At 31.9% G+C, this 18,040-nt stretch overlaps 1 protein-coding gene and 1 long non-coding RNA gene across 15 annotated transcripts in view; one reads left to right on the top strand and one right to left on the bottom strand.

Moving 5' to 3' along the window:
• The window catches only part of unc80 (unc-80 homolog (C. elegans)), a 120,729-nt gene extending 110,128 nt beyond the window's left edge, over positions 1-10,601 (bottom strand). For all 14 annotated transcript variants that reach the window (XM_087256934.1, XM_087256935.1, XM_087256929.1 and 11 more), the window contains exons 1-8: positions 10,325-10,601; positions 9,881-9,929; positions 7,843-7,999; positions 7,152-7,447; positions 4,287-4,410; positions 4,075-4,139; positions 3,818-3,954; positions 397-664 (exon numbers count right to left, since the gene is read on the bottom strand). In XM_087256934.1, coding sequence (XP_087113060.1) covers positions 397-664; positions 3,818-3,954; positions 4,075-4,139; positions 4,287-4,410; positions 7,152-7,447; positions 7,843-7,999; positions 9,881-9,929; positions 10,325-10,416 — 1,188 coding nt within the window. In that variant the 5' untranslated portion in view covers positions 10,417-10,601. The remainder of the gene's footprint in view (positions 1-396; positions 665-3,817; positions 3,955-4,074; positions 4,140-4,286; positions 4,411-7,151; positions 7,448-7,842; positions 8,000-9,880; positions 9,930-10,324) is intronic.
• LOC141386217 (uncharacterized) lies at positions 10,239-15,623 on the top strand. The gene is made up of 3 exons (XR_015493409.1): positions 10,239-10,696; positions 11,513-11,743; positions 11,916-15,623. It is a non-coding gene; the product is annotated as an uncharacterized LOC141386217 (long non-coding RNA).
• Positions 15,624-18,040: the final 2,417 nt, after the last annotated feature.

The following is an 18,040-nucleotide window of genomic DNA, read 5'->3' on the forward strand; positions in this document are numbered from 1 at the left end:
CTGTCTGTCTGTCTGTCTGTCTGTCTGTCTCTATAATTACTTTCTCGAGTACATTTTTATTTTAATCTTAATTACTATTTTTTTCTTGTTTATTCAATTATTTACATTCATTTTCTGTTTATTTTTTGCTTTAAATCTGATCTTTTTATATTTTATTTTTATCTAAATTACTTAAAATGTCTGTAATTTTATCATTAAATTATTTATGAATTATTATTCACTTGTTTTGACAGTTGAAAAATTATTCATGCTATTTGAAAACAATCCTAAGTCAGCCAGTAATGTTAGATTCATCCACACATGCCTGCCCACATTCTAAAACTGCAGTGTGAAAACAGTTTCACAGCCAGCAGTCTGACATGTTAATATCCAAGGACTGTTCTTGAGCTGGATTACCTGTGTTTTGTGAGTATTGACCAAAGAAGGGGTAGCAGCCACCATGGAGCTGCTGCGGGGCCGTGGTAAAGGGGTTATGAGGGGCTCCGGGGGGCGTTCAGGCTTCTCCTGCAGAATCTGACGCAACCGCTGCAGGTAGTATATGAGGGCCCAGTGCACACCTTCTTCTGTCCAGTGAGGCTGCATCAAGCAGCGCAGCACAGCTACATCAAAATAGGTGGCATATCTTGCCCTCTGTGATACAGAGAGACCTCCTGGGACAGAGAACCTTTGAGTGAAAGAAAGAAAATGATGGTCAGGAAGAACGGATGTTCAGACAGAGGTTGCTGAGAGTGGTTGCTTGGCAACTGCACTGTGAACACATGCACAGGCTAAGACTGTGACAGATGGGAGTCTGACTGGAACTAGGCACTGTTTACCTAGACTACACAGGAGGAGTTTAAAGAGAAAAACATCTTTAAAAAGCATCCTAATTTTAAAAGATTATGATAAACACTTTAAACAAAACCGATTAATTTGTTAATTTAAAAAATACAACAAGTGAAGTGTATTTATAAACTAATTTCGAGAGGATCACGTGCTTATGATTTATCACGGCCGGTCGCGCATTTGCTAATCACTATCTTCCAATCATGAGCCCTAAGCAGCTATAAATGACCACGGTTTCAGTCCATTTTTATCTTAGTTTGGAAGAAACCCCCCTTCCTCCCCTATTCTCCTCTTTTACCTCTGATTGGGCGGCACGGCAGCCCAGTGGTCAGTACTGTGAGCCCCACAGAAAGAACACTGCCGGCCCTGGTCCCACCAGGCCGGTGGGCGTTTCTGTGAGGAGTGAGTATGTTCTCCCTGTGTCTGCGTGGGTTTTCCCCGGGTTCTCCGGTTTCCTCCCACCATCCAAAGACATACAACATGCATAACAATCAAGCATTTTTCTAACCTCTTTTTTGTTCCCTTAGCTACCGCAGCCGGGGTGTTCTGAGATCCACCAAGCTCAGGCTCCCCTCTCGCTCTGCCAATGGGAGGAAGCCCCGGGCTCGAGGACCCCTTGAGCTCGGGGCTCTCTCCCGGGACAGCATGCCAAACAAGCTTTTTATAGAGATCATCAGCTAAGTGTGAACTCTTGAACTTACATATGAGTATCACATATGCATCACAAGAATTTCACGTGACACAGGTAACACTTTAAAATAATGGTCCATTAGTTAATGTTACCTAATGTATTTAATTACATTAAGTATGAATAATCTTGCAAAAGACTTAATAATCATAGTTTAACATTTACTAATGCATTATTAAAATCCAAATTTGTGCTTGTTAACATTAGTTAATGCACAGAGTTACACGAACTTAAACTGACATTAACAGTAACAAAAATGAATAAATACCATAATAAATGTATTACTTATTGTTTGTTCTTGCATGTTATTAAATACATTAACTAAAAATAACTAATGGACCATTATTTTAATGTGTTTCCCTTGTATCATGTGCCAAAACAGCACCTTCCAAGTGTTCCAATAATGAAAAATATTTCATTATACAGAACAATATTTTTCTCAAAGCAGTAGTAATAGTGCTAGTAGTAATAAGAATAACTTTATTTTAAGGAATAATTACACGATAGTTCTTCAATCATTTTATCTAAACAGGAATAAAACAGAACAGAAGAAAAAGTCAATTGTAAACTAATTTAGTTTTATGAGTTCAGTGAATTAGATTCACTTTTTGATATTCCATTTAAAGTAGAGTCTAATAAAAATAAAAATGGATAAAACAAAAAATCTGATTGAATTTAAAAAAATCACATTTCACATTCTGTCAGGAGTTTTTTTAAGCTCAAGATTAGTGCTAAAGTGACGCATGGAACAGTTAAAAAAAAGAATAAAAATGATAAATAATCAACTAATTATTCAAGGTAAACAAATAAACACACATCTGTATAAATAAAACGTAAGTATAAGTATATAAAAGAATGCTCAAGTACCTTCAAGTTACCATGCAAATTAGTTAAAAATAAATGTAGTTCAAATGAACAAATGAATACAAAGTCCATTATAATTAATTAAAACATTAAAAACAACAAAAAATTAATAAATAATGAATACAGTAATATAATAAATAGAGAAAAAATATATATAAATGCAACTTTAAAAACTAAATATTTGCCTCAGTCACTTGGGCTTTTTAGCTAAATGTATATTTAAAACTTAAATAAAAATGCAGCCCTATTGGAGGGAGGTGTGCCTTCAGTCTCCCACCAGTGATGATATACAGCCACATCGCACTGCTACGAGTGCGATATTGTTTTTATACAACATATTGGTTTTGACGGCATAATCAAATGTATAAAAAAAGAAAATCAAACACAGAGAGTCTCAAAACCCCTTTGTAAGAGGAACTACTTTCTTCTGCCATTTATCCACATCTGCAGCTGATGTCAGAACAACAGAGGCTGTAACTAATTCACCAACGTCACTTTAGAGCTAGTGTTTAAATGATTCTCTAGCGTAATGTCTAAAGGGATGAAAAACAGTGATATTGCTCACACTTTGGTTATAAAGATAAACTGCATAAAATGCCATCAATCTACAGAGATATCTCCCAGTATTTTTCTGTTGCAATCAGGAGATCACAATATTACTATGGAATAAAAACAGCACTACAACATACAAAAGAGAGAGATCGACTTAGAAAGTTTAATAATGATTTGATCAGCTGTAGAAATTACGCTGGTTTCTCTTAGCGCTTATTATGCGGTCTCTGTCGCTATCTTATGAATGAACATCGCCAACCGTCTTGGCTCAAAGCCATGCTAATGGCCGCCGACGCGTTGTTTCTCAGAAATTCTAAATATTCAAAAACAGGCACTATCCTTATAAATAAACTTCATAGTTGCAATCTAAACAACTACATTCTAAACTAAAAAAGCCTCAAAAGTGCATTATTGTGCCCAAAAGCAGCAGTACTTGTCAAACTGTACAGTGTTCTCTGCTTGTTGCTGTATGTGGGCGGAGTAATATACGAGGGTGAAGGGATGGGTCAAATGCTGTCATTGGAAAAATATCACACAGCTATCAGCCTATCAGATTCAAGAACCAGACAGAATTGTTGTGTGTATATATATATTATATATATATATATATATATATATATATATATATATATATATATATATATATATATATATATATATATATTAAAAAAGGGTGATGGAAATCACACAAGAATGATAATACACACAGTAGGTTTAACTTTCTGTTAGGTATAGTGAGCTAACAATGAACATAGCTTTTACAGAATTTAATTTTCTGGATAGACATAAAAGACAAACGTTTTATTTCTTATAAGTTATTCAAGCTTGCTTATACAAATATGTTTCACCGTAGCAGGACTTGTATGTTCCTAGAGGTAAAAGACTCACTTCCTTGGTTGTGAAAATCCTTTCTCAAAAGCCTGCTGTGAGGAGCCTCCCTTCTCCAGTGAGTTGCCACGGCGACAGCTCTGTCCTGTCATCGAGGGGGAGGAGGAGGAGTCAGACAGAGCTGATTCACACACCACCTGAAAAACCCAGACACAAGAGCCAATCACATGACTGAGAACAACAATGATATTAATGCACAGCGAGGGGAAATTAATATACGCCAGCACTCAAAGAGCCACAAGAGGCTGAATACTCACTGCAGGGCACGGGTTACTGCTATCATGGGGACTGCACTGGTTATTCATCTGAGAATTCCTCTTTGCTGTAGAGAACGTGAAGAAGGGACAGCAGATGAGTAAAATGTTGACAGTTTACAACTATGTGAAGCTATAAAACTGGGTTTAATAATGGTTAAAATGGATAATAAATGACATCAATTTTGAAGAAAGACAAAGTGTAAGAAAAAGACCTGTAATAATGTTGCGCAAGGGTTTGATGAGGGCAGAAAAAGCAGGAACATCAGGTTGCCGGTGCTCCCACATTGGTTGCCAAATAACCAGTCCACCAGCAAGTCGAAAAGTGAGGTCTGACTCCTGACAAATGCAAAAGATCAACAATTTTTTTAGCTAAACACTATAGGTAACACTTTTTAGGTAAAGAGCTAACACTTTAGCTTAGGTCACAAATCATGCTATTAACTACTGGCTTATTACCTGCCTATTATTAGGATATTAACAGTTCATTAGTAGTTATAAACTGTTCTTATTCTGCATCTCTAAACCTACCTAAAATCTAAATCCAACTTCTACCTTACTATTAATGACAGCTAATTTGTAGTTTACTAAGTTCGTAGTGTTAGTTAATGGTTTGTTAATATTGTGAACTTGTGACCTAAACTAAACTGCTACCAATATGATAACATATAAGCTTAAAATTATGATGGACTATACACTGATGTAAAGATCAACAGAAAAAATTGTATGGGTTTATTTGCTTTTTCCTGCAAAAAAAAAAAGGAAAAAAAAAAGATTTTTTTTTTATTTGTAACCCTGAAGAAATTGCCAATAGCCAAAAGAATATTAATTAAAGATCATCTTACATGAAGACATTTTGCAAATTTTCTTTTTTAAATAAATCCAAATGTAATTTTTGGTTAGAAAAATAAGTACTTCATTTGAACAATTTTAAAATCGATTTTCTCAATTTTTTTAACCTACATTCCAGATATTCAAGTAACTGTTGTCCAGTCTAATATTGTCCTATCTGAACAAACCATTCACAAATAGAAATTTTCTTTACGGCTTAGTCCCTTTATTAATCTGGGGTCGCCACAGCGGAATGAACCGCAAACTTATCCAGCTTATGTTTTACGAAGCGGATGCCCTTCCAGCTGCAACACATCACTGGGAAGTAACGGATGACATAAAAATCTCTATTTCTAACAATGTATGCTTATGATCAAGTGTCACGTTAGCTAGAAACAACTATTTTTTACATTTACATATGCAATTAAAAAATTATAATAATATAATCAAATAATTATTTGAAAAATAATAATAATAAAATAAAGAAAGAAATAACTGACGATAGACTTTTGAATTATTAAAAAATAAGTAGAGGAACCATAATTATTTTCCTTAAACAAAAAATACTACCTATGAAGACAACTATCAGATTTTGACATTGAACCATCTTTTGTGTTGTGCTAATCTCTTATGCATCTCACCTCAAGCCTTCATTGCGATTCTAAAATGTCATTTTCAGCGTTGGGAATAACACAATAAAAATAAGCACAAGTTACGCACAATAAAAATAAGCACAAGTTGTCTAATCAGCTGACTTTTTCAAGTAACTAGTAAAGTAACTCACTACATCTGAGTTTGTTTATTTTTAGTAAATTTTTACAAATTATTTCTTTTCTGAGTGACAAGAATGATGAAAATTAGGGAGGGTTGTTTGACCATGCCCTAATTTCCCCCTAAAAGACATCAAAACAAGAGTATGTATATATATAGTGTATATAGTGGGTGTATACAGTATGTACAGTTAGAGTCAGAATTATTAGCCCCCCTGAATTATTAGCCCCCTGTTTATTTTTCTCCCCAATTTCTATTTAACGAAGATAAGAATTTTTTTCCACATATTTCTAAACACAGTTATTATAACTTATCTTTAATAATTGATTTATTTATCTTTGCCATGATGATATAAAATAAGAAGACACTTCTATACAGCTTAGAGTGACATTTAAAGGTTTAACTAGGTTAATTATGTTAACTAGACAGGTTAGGGTAATTAGGCAAGTTATTGTATAACAATGGTTTGTTCTGTACACTATAAAAAAATATATAGCTAATAGGTCCTAATAATTAAAATGGTGTTTAAAAATTAAAAAAAAAACTGCTTTTATTCTAGCCAAAATAAAACAAATAAGTTTAAAAATAAGTTAAAAAATATTATCAGACAAACTGTGAAAATTTCCTTGCTCTGTTAAACATCTTTTAGGAAATATTTAAAAAAGAAAATTCAAAGAGGGGCTAAAAATTTTGACTTCAAATACAGTCAGATTTGACTCAAAGTGTGTATTTTAATAGATGCCTATGGTCATCATGAAATTTATAACGGTAAAACAGTAAGCGCAATCTTAAATCATCCATTTATCAGTGCAGGGATGCAAACTTGCAAAAATTTGCTCAGGTCATCATGTATCTGTTAAAAAAGCCCATCACAGGTTATGCAGTTAGATGTCAGAAAACAATCATTATCCCAAAAGCACTACAGTTAATGTTATTAAATATATGAACTTAGCTCACTGAAGCATGCATGTGCATTTTACAAATTACAAAAAAAAACCTGCTGATTTTCGACGACCTTTGATGCAGTTCAACCACACTAAAATCACTTTAGGAAATGTTTCAATTTCTATGTAATAATTTATTTATGACTGAAGTGTTTCTTCTCGTGTATCCTTTTCTTTATGTAATCCAGAAAAGTATGTTTCCCCAACACTGGTCATTTTAAAACTAGTAAAAGAACCATTGATTTGCAGACTTCTTACAGAGCATGTGTGTGTGTTTGTCTGTACAAGAGAGCGGGAGAAAGAGATTTTCATTTCATTATGAAGTATAATTTGAAAAATTAGCTGTGTATTTCCCTGACAACAACTAAGAATTAGAATAATTTACAACAATAATGTAGAACAGATCATAGAACAACACAAGCATTTAGTGGATGCACTTAAATACAAAATCTTCAGTGGCAATGCAGCATTGGAAAAAAGGGGTGAGCAAGGTTTTCATTATTGCTGAGCAAATCAAACAGAAAAAGTTCCAACCTTGATCCGGTTAATGAGGGGAGCAAAGAGAAAGACGAAGAGCTCCACGGTGGCCATGTTCTTGTGGTAGAGCTTGGCTCGGGCATACTCAGTCTCTTCAGGGGTGCTGCCGTTGTGGTCTGTGAGACCCTGGTTCCCCATGGGCTGAAGATAGGCACTGCCGCTACCACTGCTGCCCCCAGACCAGCCGTGAATTAAGCCAGGCTCTTGATGGCATTCTTGAGCTGCCTCAAGAAGCATCCAATGCAATGTGTGAAGCAGCTTAGTTTCAGCTACCCCAAGTTTATCCTGGTGCCCTGGGGAAAAGAGATCATGGACAATGTAATAAAATTAACCAAAAAATCTACTTAAACACAAAAACATAAAAAGACTTAAAGTTGTAGTTCACCCAAAACTGAAAAGTCTGTTATTATTTACTCAGCTTTTACATGATTCAAGCCTTTTTGAGGTTATTTTTTTCTGTTAAACTCAAAAGAAGGTATTTTGAAAAATGCTGGTAACCCTTGACTTTCGTAGCATCTGTATTTCTTATAGAAGTCAATGGTTACAGGTTTCCAACATACTACACGACTTCTTTTTTTGTGTTGAACAGATGACAGAAAGCCATGAAGGTTTGAAACCACTTGAGGTTGAGTGAAAGGTGATTAAATTTTCATTTTTTGGGATGGAATAACACTTTAGGGACTTGTACCCAGTTTGTTGCGGTTGGAGAGAAGGATGGAAGTGCAGTGGAGAACGTGAGGCAGAGCAGCCTGGACCAGTTCCCAGCGAGAGATGCTCTGGATGGCTTCAGTGAGGGCTGGAGAAAGACCGTGGAGTTTGTTCTCCACCAGCACCCGCTCAAATGACTGCCCAGGACAAAACAAAAGCATGAGACATAATCCTCAGCAGCACTTATTGATTACTTGTTTTTGTTACAGTGTTATTTATAAAAATACACAAGAAATTGAATTGAATACTAATACTATACCACTACTTCTAATAAACAAATTCATATTTATATTTACAATTTTATAAAACTATATGGAGAATTTTTATTTTCAACTGGGAATCTTCTGGTGGTCAATAGAAAATGAATTGTGGACATGTGATTTGGGGGCCCTAAGCAATTCTAGGAATGGGCCCCCATTAAAACTCATTAAAACTTTTCTTTCCCTATAGTATTTTTTCTTTCTCTGTAGATTAATTTATTATTAGTATTATTATTTTTGTAAAAAAACTGCATGTTAAAAATATGTTTAAACCAGAACCTTTATCTTGTTAATGTAAACCGAAGGGCATTAAATTGTACCCATCGCCACTGAACATATTAGACCAGTTACCAAAGATGCGACAGCAAAAACACACAGCACTGTCATTTTTTACACTGTATAGTAGCCATGATCGGCTAATCATTTCACCATTATTTGAATAGTTGCTGTTTGTAAATCTATGGCTGTCACTCTTCACTGTGAAATTTTCTTTTTTATTTAAACAGGCACTTTCTTAACAAGCTAATGAATGTTCCACTATTCACGGGGCCTCTGGTTTAAAAAAGAAGTAATAATGTTAAAATCTTAATGGTTATAAACAGATTTTAAACAATACAGTTGCAATCAGAATTTCAAGCCCCCCTGAATTATTAGCCCCCCTGTTTATTTTTCCCCCTAATTTCTGTTTAACGGAGAGAAGATTTTTTCAATTCTAAACATAATAGTTTTAATAACTCAATTCTAATAACTGATTTATTTTATTTTTGCCATGATGACAGTAAATAACACTTCACATTTTTCAAGACTTCTATACAGCTTAAAGTGACATTTAAAAGCTTAATTAGTTTAACTAGGCAGGAAAGGGTAATTAGGTGAGTTATTGTATAACGATGGTTTGTTCTGTGGACTAATGAAAAAATATATTGCTTAAAGGGGCTAATAATTTTGACCTTAAAATGTTTTTTTTACAAAATTAAAAACTGATTTTACTCTAGCCAAAATAAAACAAATAAATCTTTCTCCAAAAGAAAAAATATATCAGACATACTGTGATAATTTCCTTGCTCTGTTAAACATCATTTGGGAAATATTTAAAAAAGAAAAACAATTCAGACAGGGTTTAGTAATTCTGACTGCAACTGTATAATAGAAAATTAATAAAAGAGCTATATTATAAATATAGGCTTCCTGGCACTGGTCGGGCACCCTAATTCTCCAGAGCCCTAAGCGACTGCTTACCTCGCTTATTGGTCAAGTGCTTCTGGGTTTAGCGTGAGACATAATTCTCAAGAGTAAATATTGAATGATTCCTTACTCTTGTTACATTATTATTTGCACACAAAATGATGTACTATAATAATAATAAAAGTAAATAATAATAATAAATAATAAAAAAAACATTATAATATTATTTATTTAGAGAAAAAGACTAAGACTACAACTGCTGTACAGACAACAACCACAATACCTTCCATGAAAAATCCTTATTATGTAGACTGTATTTTAAAAATATATACTTTATAAATAAATAAATAAATAAATAAATAAATATATATATATATATATATATATATATATTTAAGCCCAGAAAAACCTACTTAATGACATAACGATAACACCTTTTCGTAACCTACCACCCACAATAAATCCTGCTTTAAAATGACAGTACTGCATGTATTATGGCTTACAGTTTTCTGAGATTTATGGGAGCTTATTCACAGGTGAATGTGTTCACTTATGATTATTAATAACACTCACCACACAGGAGGCTTCATACTGCTTCCCTAACTTCGGTCGTAAAAACGCACTGAAACAGATACACCATTCATTTAGATACACATATTATTAAAACTGAAGTAAACCACCAACAACAGCCATAATCGAGCCTGCGAAGGACAATCAGGTGTTTAACAGGAATTGAATTATGACGAGCTCTTGGTAAAGCACCGACACCACTATTGCTCTATGAAGGTGATTTTTTTCGATACATAATTTTACAGAAATTTGTTTCACGTCTCATAATTAGACACACAAGGTGCGGCGGTGTATGAAAATATGACGCACCGCAACAGAAATCCATTCAGACACCGGTGTGAGAGAAGCATACGAATGAGCCAGGCTCTGCGGGAACCGTACAGCACAGAAACACACTGATCACTCGCGGAAAACACCTGTTATGTATGCCACGACTAAACCACTGACCTGGTCTGTCTCCACAGGAAGGTTTGGATCGGGAACGGGATCCCACGGCAGTTTTCCTGGTCACTGTCATCCAGGCTCTTTCTTTTCACCATTTTTGACCTGCTGGATTCGCGGGCGCAGACGGTCTGCTCAGAGATGGGTTTGATTCACGGCATCACCGTCATATTTCTTTTTTACATCGGAGTGTAAAATGGCTGCAGGTGTTGACTTGTGTCGACACCACCCCGCGGAGCAGCACCGAAACCGAGTCCACTTGTCAATTAGGAGACACTGGTTTGAAGACACGGCTTGAAATACGTAATCAATAAGATGGAGCGATGCATGGACCCCCTCTGGGTCTTAAAAGCTCAAGATTCCCGCTTGTGTTTTTGGGTGAGCTTTTTTACTGCATATAATAAGCTATATAAACTTGATTACACTGCACAAATCATTTTCTAAGTTGTGAATGAAATGATGTTTTTGGAGTACGTTTTTAAAAAATATTATTTGTCATCCTTGCACAAAAATAAACATCTCAGTTCCCTGGATGAAATGGATTCACAGGTACAGCCTACTGTGACTGTTTGAGTAAATAATGTTTTTTCCCCAAAATAAATGGATGAAGAAAATAAATAATGATATCAAATAAATAAATGTAAAATTTAGAGATTTTTCAAAAAATATTTGACTAAAATTGATGAAAAATAATACATTTTCACCCTCTCACACACGTATACAAACAGAAATTTTAATTTCATTGTGACTTTTTTAATAGTGACTGTTTACTAATTATTTATTTATATATATTTAGAGAGAGAGAATTATTAGGTGTCCATTTAAGTTTTAATATTTTGTTTTTTTAAGTGTTAATAAAATTATTCTTTAAAGGTTCTGAGACATTTCTTGGAAATTTTAAATACAAATGCTGCCATTTAGAGTACTTATTTATTAATTTTATTTTTTGAAAATGATAATTTGACTGAATAATTTTTAGACTTCACCTTTTTTCATTTGTTGTAATGAAAAATCAGGGTTATACCAAATATTGATTTCTTAACGCTTCTTATATAAAAACATACGTATTTAAATATACCTGTTGTGACTATTCAATTCAATTCACCTTAATTTTCTATATCGCTTTTACAATGTAGATTGTGTCAAAGCAGCTTCTCATAGAAGATAATAATAAATTAAAACAGTGTTGTTCAGTTTTCAGAGTTCTCGAACCATGCAAGCCAGAGGCGACAGCGGCGAGAAAATGACTTCACCACTTGGCGAAATGAAGAATTAAAAAAAATCAAGAGAAAACAGGCTCAGTTGGGCATGACCATTTCTCCTATGGCCACACGTCTTGTGCAGAGCTGCAGTCTACACTGGAAAGCCGGACCTCAGTGAAGCGTCACAGGAAAATCTCATGCTCTCCACTCCTCCATGGAGAGGGTGCTCGCTGCAGAGCCATTTGAGGAGAGCTGAGCTCCAGCGAGGGGGAGCATGAGCTGTCGCTCCTCCTCCTGTAAGCTGTTTTAATGCATACACCAACCCCACCCCTAACCCTACCCCCAGTGACATCACTCGTAGAAGAAGTGCAAAAAAGGTGGAGCTCAAGCTTAAGCTCCCCCTCGCTGGAGCTCAGCTCTCCTCAAATGGCTCTGCAGCGAGCACCACTTGCCTCCATGACCACCACAGCAGCTGCTCAGGAGCCTGATTCATGATGTGGAAATCTCGGGATCAAATTTGTCGCTGGTCTTGGATCGAATCAGTGGCACTGCATAGTTTAAGGGCCTCGGGATGACTATCCCCAGGTGGAAATAGAGAATAAAGAGAATAATTAGCATAGCTGCTGTTCATAGTGTATATAAAGGAGATGCAGAAACCTGCGTGGTGCACATTCATGTATTATATAGCTAAGTGATGCACTGAGTGTATGCTTTACTAAACAGATAAGTCTTTAATGTAGTTTTGATTTGGGAGAATGTGTCTTAGCCTTGGACATTATCAGGAAGGCTATTCCAGTTTAGGAGCCATAAATGAGAAGGCTTGACCTCCTTTACACGACTTTGCTATTCTAGGGACCCTGAGTTTTAAGATCTTAAAGAGCAAGTTGGATTGTAGCGAGACAGCAGGTTGGTTAGATAAACAAGAGCTAGACTATTTAAAGCTTTATGGGTAAAAAGCAATATTTTGAATTCAATACGAAACTTAACAGGCAGCCAGTGTAAGGAGGATAAAATTGAGGTGATATTTTCATATTTTCTAGACCTGGTAAAAACTCAGGCAGCTGCATTTTGTACTAGCTGAAGTTTGTTAATAGAGGATGCTGGGCAACCAGCAAACAGAGCATTATAGTAATCCAGCCTAGAAGTCATAAAAGCATGGACTACTATTTCTGCATCTGAGATAGATAGCATACGTCATAACTTAGCAATATTTCTAAGATGAAGGCAGTTTTTGTGACATGGGATATATGATTTTCAAAAGTTAAATTGCTGTCTAATATGACACCCAGATCTTTCATAGTAGAGCTAATGATAACTTTGTATCCGTCTAATGGTAGGTCGAGTTGTGAGATCTGCTGTGTACAGGATTTTGGCCTAAAAAGTAATAATTCTGTTTTGTCTGAGTTTAAGAGAAAAAATTGTTGGTCATCCAGTCTTTAACATCTTTAATACACTCAGTTAGCTTAGACAGTTCAGACATCTCATCAGGTTTAGTTGAAATATACAATCAAGCATCATCTGCATAGCAGAGAAAGTTGATCCCATGTCTTTTAATAATGTCTCCCAGGAGTAGCAAGCATGTATATTGTAAACAGCAAAGGGCCTAAAACTGATCCTTGAGGCACCCTATACTTTACTGGGTTGACTTGTCCATTATTCACAAAATGGTAATGGTCAGCTATGACTTAAACCATTATAGAGCCTGTCTCTGGACACCTGTAGAATTTAAGAGATTCATGAGGATATTGTGGTCAATGGTGTCAAATGCCACACTAAGATCAAGTAAAACTAATAGCGAGATGCTCCCTTGGTCAGCAGCTAAGAGTAGATCATTGATTATTTTCACTTATGCGGTTTCTGAACTGGGATGAACCCTAAAACCTGACTAAAACACTTCAAAAACATTGTTCGTCTGCAGAAAGGAGCATAATTGGACAGAAACAACATTTTTCTAGTATTTTAGACATAAATGGAAGATTTGAAATAGGCCTATAATTAGCCTATTTCACAACAATATAAACACAACAAATGGGTAAATCAAATCAAATAAAAATGAATAGGAATTTTTCCAAACATAGCTCATTTTTGTTACTTTATGCAAAGGAAAGAAAATTCTTTCTATTTTACTCAGACACATGACTATACAATGTCAATTCCAAAAACTGAGAATTATCAAGTGGTCTCTTAACTTCCTAAAAAAAAAATGTAATCACTTGAACTTCTCAGCTCCTTTGGATGTATAATATGCAATTATGTTTGAGTGACCTGTAATTGCTGTCATTACTACTGTCAGGTAAATTGTGAACAAAGAAAAGGTGAATTGCACATTTAAACTCTTTTGTTTCATATGGTCGCTATAGTCTATGCATAGTTTTATAATCTATGGTCAACATGTGGAAATTATAGCATTCATGAGTATAAACTACTGTGTATCACTTTAATACTGACACATCAGATGGGAACGTGACATGACGTGATATATTTACATTCATCTTCTTTTGAAAGCTACATGCAATGTATTACAATCGTATAAAATCACAGATTTTCCCAACATACACATCTTGACCTCGCCACTAAATCCATGGTCATTGAATATAACGTTCTTACTTAATATGAAACTAATAAATGGGAACAATTAATTTGATATAATTTCTAGAAATTCAGGTCAATCTCTTTAGCTGTGATTCTTTTGTGTTGTTGTCTGCCATTATTTAACAATGATACTATTTTACAATTATGTGAATTCACATTACGTAACCTGCAATGATTATGTGATTCAAAACTTCTTGTTCCATTAATAGAACTCCAGAAAGGTTTCCCATGTAAATAATGAGTAATATTATTTGACTACATGTACTTGCTACACTCTCAGAAAAAAAGGTACACGGTGGTACAAATAATGTTCATTAAATACAGTTTTGTACCTTTGTAAATGTTGTACCTTATATGGTACAAAAAAGACCTCTTATGATGCTGTTCTGTACCTTTTGTGAGACAACTGAAATGAAGGTACACAATTTTATTACAATAACTATAAAAATAAATATGACTGGAAAGGCGAAGTCATCTATGAATAATTTCCATTAAAACATAAATCATCATTTAAAAGCATAAACATTAGTTATTAAGTTCTACAAAACAACTGGTAAAACAAAACTATAGGTATTTAAACTAAACATTAAAGGCATTTTTAAGAATTTTTTTTTTCTAATAAATACATTTTTATTATTGATATGCGCACCTTTTGCCATTTGCTTTCCAATACGCATATGAGCTGGCAAAAGTGCTGCATATACAAAGTGTTCATGCAAACATTTTAGTATTGTAAAACTAATCAAACATTGTCCAGATTTCATTACAATACTTTGGTTAATTCTAATTCTATTTTAAAACTAAGTAAATTAAATGAATTTCAATTGATTGCAAAGATATTGTGTGAAAATTGCAGAATTTTTCTTTTATATTGTACATGGGAGAATGCATTTCTGTAACATTCTTGTGAAGTGTTTTAAAATGTTCAGCAAAAAAAGATCTTTTGATTTATGTTGAAGTATTTTTTATTTTTTATTGTAAATGGAAAAGGTGCATTTACACAGAAACCTTTTTTAAAAACATTGTCTAGTAAATGTATTTGATGTTTGATATTTACTGAAAATGAATTGACGCACTTTGGATAGAGCTAAATGCTTTTTAATAGTTCTTGAAGGAACACATTTGACACTTTTAAGTTACAAAGTGTCTTGTCACTGTAATGATACCTTCATGGATCAGATTTGTACTTTTGATGAAGGTAGAATATTGTATCTGCAGGTTTTAAAAACCGAAGGTATATTTTGGTTTCCTATGAAACATATCATGTCCTTAAAGGTACAAACTGCAATAGTACGAATTTGTTTCTTTGTCTAAGATACAATTCTGTTCCATAACAAGGTACTGCCCGAGTAACAAGGGGTTTTACCTTTTCTGATACAACATTGTACCATTTATTCTGAGAGTGTATATGGATGGATTAGTTGCATGTAATTATAATTAATTGTTTTCTTAGTGTTACCAAATAATCAAATGTTTCTATTTATATATTAAAATGTATTGGATTGAACTTACACTTGTGTGATGTGTTGGGTTTCATTTCAGAACTGATCTAGTTTTATGGCTATTATCTTGATATTAAAACTACTACAGTAATAAAGTTGACTATTTGATGAAGTGTACGCTTTTTTGGTGAAGGCAGCTTAAAAACACTTCTCATGTGGAAAATGAAGTCGCAGGCATTGCTCAGGTGTGATTTTTTACACAGACTTCAACAGAGTTTATAAATCTTGATGGTTTTGTGGATCTCGCCTTTCCAAACTGGTCTTTTTTGTATTTTCTACTGAATTTGAGTCAGGTGATTGGCTGGGTCATTCGACAACTTGATTTTTTTCTGAAACTTTTTGAGAGTTAAAACTATTATTTTGAGTTTCCTTGGCTGTGTTTTTGATCATTAGCTGAAATGCCCAAAATGGTTTCATTTTCATCATTTTGATAATGTAGATATTAGAGTGAAGCAACTAATAATAACTTACAGTGACGAAGGACAGAGGGTTTCTGAATATCTCATGAGAGATGTCTGCGCTTTCCCTGCCGTTTTACACCTCCCTTCATTTGTTCAATACTTTTTTGACTGTCATTTCATTTTATTACACATAACTTGATTTGTAAACGAATAAGATTTGTTTTCTTTTTACCTATCTATTTCTTTGGTTGCTATCTATCTAACTTAGTGAAAACTTCAAGTCAACAGCACCTTTAGAAATATGTTTTATGAGAAAAATGGCATTTTGAATACTTATTTCCCCCACTGTATGCATATAAATGCATATATATATATATATATATATATATATATATATATATATATATATATATGCATATATATATATATATATGCATATATATGCATATATATATATATATATATATATATATATATATATATATATATATATGTATATGTATATATATATGCATATATATATGCATATATATATATATATATATATATATATGCATATATATATATATATATATATGCATATATATATATATATATATATATATATATATATGCATATATATATATATATATATATATATATGCATATATATATATATATATATATATATATATATGCATATATATATATATATATATATGCATATATATATATATATATATATATATATATGCATATATATATATATATATATATATATATGCATATATATATATATATATATATATATATATATATATATATATATATATGCATATATATATATATGCATATATATATATATATATATATATATATATATATATATATGCATATATATATATATATATATATATATATATATATATGCATATATGCATATATATATGCATATATATATATATATATATATATATATATATATATATATATATGCATATATGCATATATATATGCATATATATATATATATATATATATATATATATATATATATATATATATATATATATATATATATATATATATATATATGCATATATATATATATATATATATATATATATATATATATATATATATATATGCATATATATATATATATATATATATATATATATATATGCATATATATATATATGCATATATATATATATGCATATATATATATATATATATATGCATATATATATATATGCATATATATATATATATATATGCATATATATATATATGCATATATATATATATATATATATATATATATATGCATATATATATATATGCATATATATATATATGCATATATATATATATATATATATATATATATGCATATATATATGCATATATATATATATATATATATATATATATATATATATATATATATATATGCATATATATATATATATATATATATATATATATATATATATATATGCATATATATATATATATATATATATATATATATATATATATATATATATATATATATATATATATATGCATATATATATATATATATGCATATATATATATATATGCATATATATATATATATGCATATATATATATATATATATATATATATATATGCATATATATATATATATGCATATATATATATATATATATATATATATATATGCATATATATATATATATGCATATATATATATATATATATATATATATATATGCATATATATATATATATATATATATATATATATATATATATATATATATATATATATATATATATATATGCATATATATATGCATATATATATGCATATATATATATGCATATATATATATATATATATATATATATATATATATATATATATATGTATGTATGCATGCATGCATGCATGTATGTGTATACATTCTTGCTTAGTGCAAATTAAAACAATATAATCATATTTTACATAAACATACTGCCATTTTGTAGATTTTAGAGGCAAAACAAAGAG

Source organism: Danio rerio, chromosome 6 (assembly GCF_052040795.2).
Source record: "Danio rerio strain M-AB ecotype USA chromosome 6, GRCz13ab, whole genome shotgun sequence".
Taxonomy (NCBI): Eukaryota; Metazoa; Chordata; class Actinopteri; order Cypriniformes; family Danionidae; genus Danio; species Danio rerio.